The 11631-nt window shown below is 45.3% G+C and overlaps 1 protein-coding gene across 1 annotated transcript in view; it reads right to left on the bottom strand.

Annotated features, from left to right (window-relative positions):
* Positions 1–6696, bottom strand: part of LOC145408443 (protein Wnt-4-like) — a 41981-nt gene extending 35285 nt beyond the window's left edge. The window contains exon 1 of the mRNA XM_080279174.1: positions 6434–6696. Coding sequence (XP_080135300.1) covers positions 6434–6683 — 250 coding nt within the window. The 5' untranslated portion in view covers positions 6684–6696. The remainder of the gene's footprint in view (positions 1–6433) is intronic.
* Positions 6697–11631: the final 4935 nt, after the last annotated feature.

The raw sequence follows: 11631 nt of genomic DNA on the forward strand, positions 1-11631 counted from the left end.
CTTTCTCTTTTTTCCGCCTCTCTCTCTCTCCCTCTCTCTCTCTCTCTTTCTCTCATCCAGCCCTATAATGACCCATCAGGGGTGTAAGGGCCCGGGGCTAGGCTACTCAGTCCAGCTATTGAAGGCATATGACCAGTCGCTCTTTACTGAGTTGCATTATGTGAGCACTAAACCCTAACCATCCCTCAGATGCAAACCCTTATGGCTCACATCCTTCTGCAGAGCCTTAACCCACTAGACCACCAGGCGTCAAATTAATGATATGGTTAGCACCCAACGTTGCACATGGATTCCTGGGCTTTAAAGAAATTACGGGTCCTTTCCACGGCCAGGTGCAGAAAAATATGGAGTTTGGTTCCTGGGTGGATGCCGCAGAAGCTTCACTCCCCAGGGTACACAGCGTCAGCACATTTAAGCCCCTCGTCAACACCACTAACAACAGACACACAGATAAGGGAGGGGAGAGAGAAGGAGCGGTGGGGGAGAGGGTCGGGGAGAGAGGTAAGAGGTAAGAGGAAGAAGAAAAGGAGTAATAAGACAGCAAGAACCGCTAAATAAACCCAAACAAGACGAAGCGAGCCCCTAATGATGTGGTTCTACCCTCAAGTAACGAGCCTTGTGGAAAATAAAGCCCGTTTTCTACGACCCCAGACTCTCCTAAATCTCCGACGCTACACGATTGGCGGGTCTTTCGTCCATCTTTCGCGGTCCGGGCCTCGTCATTAGTCGGAACTCTGATTGGCATGATTTTCTACTTTTTTTACCTGTGATGCGAGCTGCCAGGTATGTGTGTGAGGCTTCTAGTTTTTTTCTTTTTCTTTTGTTTTTCCTTGTTAGTGACGGTGTAGTTTTAGTGAGCAATTCGGATTCAGATTACGCAGCTGTGTGTTTGTGTGCATTTATGTGTACGTATCTGTGTATGTATATATGTACCTGTGTATGAATTTGTGCATGTATATCTTCGTGTGTGTGTGTGTGTGTGTGTGTGTGTGTGTCTGTCACCAAAATATCTTACTAATTCCTTACCTCATTCAGATAAAAATTCGTATACCCTATACCTTTTGTGTGTGACTGGGAAGAAGTGATATGATAATGGTGCTAATCGATCAAGGGCAAAGGTCAAGGTCAAGATCAAGTTCAAGGGTTCTGCGTTATCTAAAAAAATGCCTTATCTAATCTTGAAAAAAACTGTATATATATTGAATGAGGGGATGGGAAGATATTAAGATTCTGATGCGGGTAGGTCAATGATAAAGGTAAGTCAAGGTGAAAGGCCAATCTCTCTCTCTCTCTCTCTCTCTCTCTCTCTCTCTCTCCTCGTTTTACTTGGCCTAAAACTGCCACCTCTCCATCTCGAATACCGAAGTGTAGCAAGAGATTAACACTATAACACAATGCTAGTCACGAAGAAGTGCTGTGTAGGATGCAGAGCCGTGGTGATGCCTTCTTGTGAGCCACGTGAAAAAGGCAGCAAAGGGACGAAAATCTGGGCCAAGTTAGTGTAAAAGGAGTATAGTTTTATTTTTTATTTATTTTTTTTTTACTTGTGGTGATGCTACTCAAAAATCACTGATAAATTTAGAACCTATTAATTGGATTTCAGGTGTATTTTGAGTTTTATTAGCCCCCATATATATTTAAAAAAAAATGATCAGAAATTCATGAAAGACATTTATATCAACATTAACTTCAGTGAAAAGGACATGACTGGCTGAAAAAGAACATGACTGGCTGTGAAAGGACATGACTGTCTGCGAAAGGACATGACTGGATGTAAAAGGACATGACTGGATGTAAAAGGACATGACTGGATGTAAAAGGACATGACTGGATGTTAAAGGACATGACTGGATGTAAAAGGACATGACTGGCTGAAAAAGGACATGACTGGCTGTTAAAGGACATGACTGGCTGTTAAAGGACATGACTGGATGTAAAAGGACATGACTGGATGTAAAAGGACATGACTGGATGTAAAAGGACACGACTGGATGTAAAAGGACATGACTGGATGTAAAAGGACATGACTGAATGTAAAAGGACACGACTGGATGTAAAAGGACACGACTGGATGTAAAAGGACACGACTGGATGTAAAAGGACACGACTGGATGTAAAAGGACACGACTGGATGTAAAAGGACACAACTGGATGTAAAAGGACACGACTGGATGTAAAAGGACATGACTGGATGTAAAAGGACACGACTGGATGTAAAAGGACACGACTGGATGTAAAAGGACACGACTGGATGTAAAAGGACACGACTGGATGTAAAAGGACATGACTGGATGTAAAAGGACATGACTGGATGTTAAAGGACATGACTGGATGTAAAAGGACATGACTGGATGTAAAAGGACATGACTGGATGTAAAAGGACACGACTGGATGTAAAAGGACATGACTGGATGTAAAAGGACATGACTGGCTGAAAAAGGACATGACTGGATGTAAAAGGACATGACTGGATGTAAAAGGACATGACTGGATGTAAAAGGACATGACTGGATGTAAAAGGACATGACTGGATGTAAAAGGACATGACTGGATGTAAAAGGACATGACTGGATGTAAAAGGACTGAATGCTTGACTGGAACTAAATTAGCCTGACTAACAAGAATAGACTCTCTCTCTCTCTCTCTCTCTCTCTCTCTCTCTCTCTCGTCACATTTTCCTTCTCCCCCGTTTTTACAATTTCCTCTCTTTTTCACTTCCTATATTCTCTCTCTCTCTCTCTCTCTCTCGGCATGCGACCGACCTCTCCTAATAACACCGATCGATGAAACATATCCACGAACGCAGTGTCTAGGAATCCGGGAGGGGAGGGGAGGGGAGGGGAGAAAAGTAAAGAAAGAGGGGAAGGGAAAGAGAGGGGTGGAATGACAAATGCACACACAAATACAGAGAGAGAGAGAGAGAGAGAGATTTATACTTGGGGAAGACAAACCAAGGCCAAATGGGTAGGTGGGTAAGAGGTAGGTAGGTTGGTATGTGGGCAGGTGAGGTGGGGTGAGGAGAAGGCAGGTAAGTAACTGATGTAAATTGACAGGTAGGCAGGCAGGTGTGGAGCAAGGTAAGTAGGTACAGAGTTTATGTTGTTGTCGTGGCATCAGGCTTATCTGGACGCGAACCCGATAGACTGAAGGCTGAACTTGTCTTTTTCTTCCAGTCCACAATATTCCTTCAGGGGCAGAGGGAGGGGCATGTGGGACGCTTGTGCTTCTATATCCGAAAAATGTCTGGCTCGGCTGTGTGGGTACCATCGCGGGTACGGGTCCATCCCAGTGTCTCAGATGGTGTGTGTGTGTGTGTGTGTGTGTGTGTGTGTGTGTGTGTGTGTGTGTGTGTGTGTGTGTGTGTGTGTGTGTGTGTGTAAATTGGAAGGTTAGTAGGTAGGTTGAGAGAGAGAGAGAGAGAGAGAGAGAGAGAGAGAGAGAGAGAGAGAGAGAGAGAGAGAGACAAGAGGACCAAACACTTCCCCGTAATTGTGGCAGAACGGTAAAGAAGAGGGCGGTAAGCAGGTAGGTATGTAGGTAGGCAGGTGGGCAATTAGTTGAGGCGGACAGGTAGGTGGGTGGGTGATTAGTCCGGCAGGCAGGTGAGCAGATAAGGGCAATGGGGGCCTTTATTTTCGCTGGGGTGGTGATACAGAGGGGGGGTCTTCGCGTGGTGGCACTTGTATGATTGGGCGGCTCCACTTCCCGGTTATACAGAGACCCCTCAACTCCCTCCCTATCCCCCGCTAGGACGATGGTGGACTGCAGGAGAATGGTTGCTTCAGCCTGCAGTCCACTTGGTTTACATTTAGATACGCCAGGACAACAACATCAACAACAATAACCATATACAACACCTCTAAGAAATGTTAATAATAATAATAATAAATAATCATCACTATCATCATCATCAGAAGAGGAACAACAACAACAAAGAAACGAAGAAAGAAAAATGGCTTGTCACTCAATATAGTCACCTAAACGCTGCTCTACATTCAGTGAGTGGATGGTAGGTGCCCCCAACGAGAACAGGACCGATAACGCACACCACAAAATCAAAACACGTGTCAAAATTCGAGTTTCCAAAAGGCGTCACCCACGAAGCCCTAATGCCCACTGTCCATACTGTGATTTGTCTCAAGGGATTTCACAGACAGAGAAAAGGTGCTGGGATTTAGGCTGGAGGATTTTACTGTCAATATATTTACGTGTTCCTGTATTTTGGCGATTTAGTCTTCCTCACCAGGTTACTCTTTTCACCTTAACTTGGCCCAGATTTTCGTTCTTCTGCTGCTCATTTTACGTAGCTCACTGGCACAAAAAGACAAGAGGCTCTACATCCTTTCCACGGCACTTCCTCGTGACTAGCATTATATTCTGGTGTTAATGTTACAACGTAGTACTGAAGATGGAGAGATGGCAATTTTAGGCCAAGTTAGAGTGAAAAGAATATAACCTCATCTCTCCCAGCGTAGTGAAGGGGAAGAAGTGAGAGAGAGAGAGAGAGAGAGAGAGAGAGAGAGAGAGAGAGAGAGAGAGAGAGTGTGTGTGTGTGTGTGTGTGTGTGTGTGTAGTTAAGCAAGGAGGTAGTGACGTCTGAATACACTATAAATTTGCTTTTGGTTTGGTTAAATGACGATAAAAAAAATAAATAAATATATACACGATAAGAATAAATATGTAGAGACGTATTGGCATATAGAGAAGAATACTTACACAGATCGACTAACTGATATGTAGGTAGTTTTAAGACAGAGAGACGGGTAGGTAGCTCAGCAGGTAGGTAGGAAGGTACGTAGGTGGCAGGTAAGATAGTTTGCTAGGTAGGTAGGTAGGTAGGTAGGAAAACAGCCACATGTGCTTATAGACAGGTAGGTAGGTAAAACACAGAGGTATGCTTACAGGTAGGTAGGCAAGAACCTTGATAGGCAAGCAAATAAGAAGCTGGTTGAAGGTAGGTATCTAAATAGGTAGGTCTCTCTCTCTCTCTCTCTGTCTGTCCCTCCTCATTTCACGTTTCCTCTCTGTTTTTAACACACCCTGCCTCTTTCTTCCCCCCTCCCCTTTACCCTCCCAATCCTCTTCTCCTGCCCTAGCCCGTCCCCCAGTTCTCCTCTCCTCTTCTACCTCTTTTTCCTCTACTTCTCCTCCTCCTCCTCCTCTTCTTCTGTTTCTCCTCTCCCCTCACCTACCCCCCATCTCTCCCTCCTTTTCTTCTTCCTCTTCCCCTATCTCTACTTACTTCTCTCCTTCCACTCTCCTTCCATTCCCTCTACTCCTCATCTTCTCCTTCCCCCTTCCCCTCCCTTCCTCCTTCCACTCTCCTCCCCTTCCCTATCTCCCCTCCCCCTTCCCTCCCCCCCTCTCAGGACCACCCATTACGGCCCCCTCCCCCTCCCCTCCCCTTCCCCTATTCATTACCATCTCCTTCACTCTGCAATTTGTTTACCAATGAGTCTAAGGGCAGAGCGTCAGCCGAACGGGGGAGGGAGAGAACGCCAGCCGAGAGGGAGAGAGAGAGAGAGAGAGAGTGTGTGTGTGTGTGTGTGTGTGTGTGTGTGTGTGTGTGTGTGTGTGTGTGTGTGTGTGTGTGTGTGTGTGTGTGTGTGTGTGTGTGTGTGTGTGTGTGTGTGTGTGTGTGTGTGTGTGTGTGTGTGTGTGTGGTGGAACGGGGCAAAGAAGCACAGACAGATTAAGAACGGGGCAACACCGGGGCAGCGTGAGGTGGTGGGGCGGGGCAAGATAGGGAGAAACGGGGCAATACGGGGCAAGGGAAAGCAAAACGGGGCAGAAGGGAACAACAGATGGGGCGGGGTGGGGTGGGGCAAGTTTGGTGCTAGTGCTGAGGGAGACAAATGGTGTGGGTGTGGGGGTGGGAAGGATAAGTATAGGATGTGGGAAAGCCAACACAAATACACCCCAACCACACAACACCCCACCCCTAGACACGCCCCAGGGTGTGTGTGTGTGTGTGTGTGTGTGTGTGTGTGTGTGAGAGAGAGAGAGAGAGAGAGAGAGAGAGAGAGAGAGAGAGAGAGTATAAGCACAGTATCACCGGAACATAACACGTTTTCCACCCACACATAACCCGGATATATCATTCTCCTTTAAGCCCCTCAAGCGATACTATTGAACACTGACCTACCTTGGGCAATTCGTGACCTTAAATGCCTTCCTAAACGAGCAGGTGACCTCGTTTTTGAGTGTTAAATAGTTCTAGGGACATGTCTGATACTGGAATCGGTACATAACTCCCCGAATCTGACCAATACACCCTCCTCATCGACAACCCCCGTCCTCTCACTCACCCCTAACCCTCTTTGTACAGTTCCAGTGACATGTCTGATGCTGGAACTGGTAATAAAACTCCCGCACTTGGACAGAACACCCTCCTCATCGACAACCCCCCTCCTCCCTCTAACCCTCGGCTTACCTGGGGAGTTCTTGGGTTTAAACGCCTTCTTGAAAGCGTTGATGGCGTCGTCGTTGAGCGTTGAACAGTTCCAGCGACGCGTGCGGAACTGGAACTGGCACTCGTCGATGGCGAAGATGGCCCCGCGCTTCACGGAGTCCATGAAGGCCGGGTTGTCCTTGCAGAAGCGCACCTGTTGGCGGACCAGCGAGGGCCGGAAGTTCTCGCATTTCTGGGAGCTGTCCGGCGCTGTGACCGCCACGCTGGCCATCCGCGACAGGGCTCTGCGGAGGACAAGAGAGGGTCAGTGGCGGGTTATCTGAACATGGGTAAGTTTAGGTCACGGTGAGTAACATCAGGTCATAGTGAGCTAGGTCAGGGTGGATAAGGTTAAGTCAGGGTGGATAAGATTAGGGCAGGGTGGTTAAGATTAGGGCAGGGTGGGAAAAGTAACATTAGGGAGGGTAAAATAAGGTCAGGGTGGATAGCATGGTCAGGTCAGGGTGGAGTCAAGGTGGGTTACAGGGCCAGGGTGGATAACAGACAAATCAGAACACTGGACAACACTGCAATATTTACCAATTTACCATGATGACAACTTTATCTCTTTTAGCTAATGCATGACACCTTTACCCAGCTTCAGCATCTACAGCAAAGCCACTTACCTCAGGCGAATAAATATGGTGGGAGACAGAATATAATACCTATGAGTGTACCTGCTTTCTAAATAATAATAATAATAATAAAAATAATAATAATAGTAATAGTAATATAGACTCTGAGATGCAAATATGGGACTTGAAGGGGTTAACTAGGGTCACATGGATAATACAAGGTCAAGGTCAAAGGGTAATTGGAGGTGTGGCAACGTCAGGTGGAGGTGAGGTGAGGTGAGGGTGGTAACTAGCGTCCGTGTTCGTATAAGGACAATTAATGGACGGGATGAGCAGGGTTGGCAGAGGTTACCAGTTTGAGAGGTGGGGGAAGGTGTGGGGGAGGGGGAAGAGGGGAAGGGGGGGAAAGGAGGGGAGAGGGAGAGAGAGAGGGGGAGACTGAGGAATATCAGGCTTATGGAGAGCGTGAAGGTGGGGAGAATGGACTGGATGTAAAAAAAAAAATGGGGAGGAGGGAGAGGGAATGGGGGATTGAGGGGATGGGGAGGTGATGGGGGAAAGGGAAGGGATAGGTAATGTGGTGGAGGGGAAGAGGGGGGGGGTTATATGCACTCGTCAAGGTAAACAAGCTGACCTCCCTGAACATATCTACAGGTAAAAAATTCTCTCTCTCTCTCCCAGGTCACAATTAGGCGAGCCCAACCAGCGACGCAAATCACCACCATAAAATCTGGGTTTATTTTAGTTAACCTCCAACATTATCCTCTGGCTTCGTATTTATAAAGGGGCTTAGGATCGTAACACCACTTCTTGAGCGACTTACTCTGAACATTATACATTTGAGTCGTATTCTCAGAGGCTTTCCACAATTCGCAACCCCTCTTCATTAGCGATTTTTCCTTCTTTACTACCTAATATTTTCTTGAACGTCACTGATGCAAACTTACACCTTTAGTGAAAAAAAAAAAGGTGTAGTAAGGAAAATAAATCGCAAGAGAAAAGGAGTTACGAGTTATATTCTTAAGATAATTTCCTCGGTGGTTTTGCTATTCAGGCTTTCTCCAAAAAAAAAAAAAAAAAAAAAGTTGTATGAATTAAAACAAATATATAAATAAATAAACAAGGCTCCACAACACCAGGATCTTGTGTGTGTGTGTGTGTGTGTGTGTGTGTGTGTGTGTGTGTGTTATCAAGCATTCGACCCTATCTGATTAAGTGCCTAGTAATTTCTGAAGCGCATCTGTAAGGAAAAACACACAATTATTAACTTCTTGATTGCTGTGCTTGTGAGGTGGGGCCAGGATTCCAAGGGCTTGAATTGCGTGTAAATGAAGGTGCGGCCCATTTTCACAGGCTATAATACTGATGATTTTAACTTCATTCGGATTTTCTGCTTGCTTCTTTCTGCATCCAACCTCACCCAATCTCATTTCTTGGAGGGAACATTGCTCAACATGACAGGGATAATGATCATGTACTCTACTCTGGACAAAAACAAGATAGCCCGTTCCCGATCTCCATTTTGTATGCTTTTAATGTGAAAAAAGAAAGAACCAAAGGAAAACAGCTAGTAAAAATTCATCCTTACTAAGAAACATCAAAGGAGAAAGGACCACCAAGACTACCACTACAACTACTACTATCAACACCACAACCACAACCACCACCACTCTCCTCTCCACACCACAGCCACCACCACCACTCCCCTCCACACCACAACCACCTCAGTCAGGCAGAGTTACAACTATCCGTCACTATCATCATCTTCATCATCAACCTCGCCAGTGCATGAGGAGCCAATAGGTGTGTCTGGGCCAGGAGTATTGGAATTGCAGGTCTTGTTCTAGGGCATGATTGAGACCTTGAAAATGCTTATTGTCTGCCATGATTAGCCTCGTGGAGTTGATAGGTGCTGGTTTAATCCTTCTTCTTCTTCGACTGGTGTTTAAGCGGTCCTTGAGGGTAATATTAGGTTTCTTTCTTCTTCACCTGCTTTCTTCGTCGTCTTCTTTTCCTCCTCCTCCTTCTCCTCTTACTACTACTGTTACTATTACTACTCCCTCCTCCTCCTCCTCTTTACTACTAATACTACTACCTCCTCCTCCTCCTCCTCCTTCTCCTCTCCCTCCTCCTCCTTCTCCCCCTCCTCATCCTTATCCTCCACAACCTCCTCTGCTTCCCAGGACAAGAATTCACACCAGTTCCTTCATCATATCAACCCCGTTCATTACGCCTTCACACAGCCGTTCAATACCACGTTCCAGTGTTCATTCGCAGTGATCTATTGAACGGGCGGGCACTGAATTGTTATCTGATAGCCAAACACACCGCGGACTTCAGAAAGCGGTATAAAAATAGAGGCTACTTGGTGTGTGTGTGTGTGTGTGTGTGTGTGTGTGTGTGTGTGTGTGTGTGTGTGTGTGTGTGTGTTTTATTTAGCATATTACGCCTTCCCCTCCTCTTCAGTGTGACTTAAATCACTCTAATATCACCATACTCTGCATAAATAACATACAAAACGATATTAGCCATCCGTATCCAAAACTAAATCGGCAAGGTAGAGGTGTTAGGGAGTTTCCTTCGAGATTACGAGCCAAGGTACTTTGACTTAATCTTCCTAACACAGACGATTTTATTCAGCTTGAAGACCTGTTTGAGAGAGAGAGAGAGAGAGAGAGAGAGAGAGAGAGAGAGAGAGAGAGAGCAGATCCTCGTAGTGAAGCGGTAAGATATAAAGGGATAGGTGAAAATAAATATCTAAAGGGAGTGTAAATGTCAACCCTATTTTAATTTATGGCCCCTTAAAGAGTGGGTACAGGTCTTGTGGACACCTGTGTACACATAGACGCACGTACATACATAGTTACATACACGTACATACATATATAGAAAACAGTACTCAAACATGTTCTCTCTCTCTCTCTCTCTCTCTCTCACACACACACACACACACACACACACGCACACGCACATTCTCTCTCTCTCTCTCTCTCTCTCTCCAAAACAAAGTCATCCAGGGTGTAATACTGCTTAACAAACACGCGTGAACAAACACAGGGTACACACATACACACACGTACATATAAATACTTACACGCACATTCATAAAGGTACACATACACACACACACGTTCCTGTATTACGCGTGTACACAGATATCAGCGTTATCAGTCGTACGCACACACACACCGTTAATGCATATATATTTTATCCAAACACGGGTCGTCACATGAGCTAGTACACACACACACACACACACACACACACACACACACACACACACACACACATGCCGTTAATGCATGTATACTTTATTCACACACGTGTAGTCACATGAGCTGATACACACACACACACACACATATACCTGACCAGCCGGTATAACAATAGTTCATTAATCCGGCGAGTGAGTGATTAAGAAGATAGGACAGGCCGTGTGTGTGTGTGTGTGTGTGTGTGTGTGTGTGTGTGTGTGTGTGTGTGTGTGTGTGTGTGTGTGTGTGTGTGTTTATGAGTTTGTATAAGGATAAGATGTATGAATGTGCTTTGTGTGCTGAGAGAGAGAGAGAGAGAGAGAGAGAGAGAGAGAGAGAGAGAGAGAGAATCTGTATGCATGTAAGTACTGTTCGTTTTTATGTATTTATGTATGTATGTATGTATGTACGGTATATGTATGTATGTATGTACGTATGATTTATTAATGTATGTAAAGTCTGTTATTATCTGACGAAACTGGACCATTTCCACAAAAATATTAAAAATCAATGAGCCTTAGATGGGAATGAATCTCCTTGGTTACTAGTCAATTCTAAACACTCCACTCTACGATGTATTGGTTAGCACGTACATCTCGAAACTGAAAGAACTTGAGGTCCATTCCCGGGCCGGTAGGACTGTAAGACAAAGTTCGTTTCACCCCGTCTATTTTTTATTCAACATTAAAATTAGGGACCTGAACGGAACATCGATGGCTGAGGGAGGTCCTAAGACTGAAGAGGTTGCGTGAAGGTAAGTTTTATAATGCAGGTAAATAAATTAGGACAGGTGAGGAGAAGAATCTAAGCAACTGACTGTGAGTGAATGAGGCTGCTTTCTCGTCTTTACCGTGTCTATCCCGCTGGAACGGATAGAAGTGAGCATGTATTAATATCTATCTATCTATCTATTGCCAGAAGCCACAATCCCATAAGGGGTGGCCACAAACAAATCGCCTCCCTGTCCAATGCCACTTCAATATATATACTCACAAAAACGCATAATGTAGTATAAAAAAAAAAAAATCTTCCTCCAATGGCATGATAGGATTCAGAATTAAGATCGCAAAAGCACCAACGGAGAACTATCAACTGAGTGTCCGGTAATTTTCTCACGCAAACATACTCTCCCACGCTCTTATATATCTCCCACGCAAACACATACTCTCCCACGCTCTTATATATCTCCCACGCAAACACATACTCTCCCACGCCCTCACATACTCGCCCACGCTCCCAAATATTCTCTCATGGTTTCCAGGCTGATCTCATAATTTTTCCAGAGAGAGAGAGAGAGAGAGAGAATTAACGCTGAATCCGTCTCCGAAACAGCCACTAAAACCGAACTGAA

This window comes from Coenobita brevimanus, chromosome 8 (assembly GCF_032717465.1).
Source record: "Coenobita brevimanus isolate Jiangsu-jjx chromosome 8, ASM3271746v2, whole genome shotgun sequence".
NCBI lineage: Eukaryota > Metazoa > Arthropoda > Malacostraca > Decapoda > Coenobitidae > Coenobita > Coenobita brevimanus.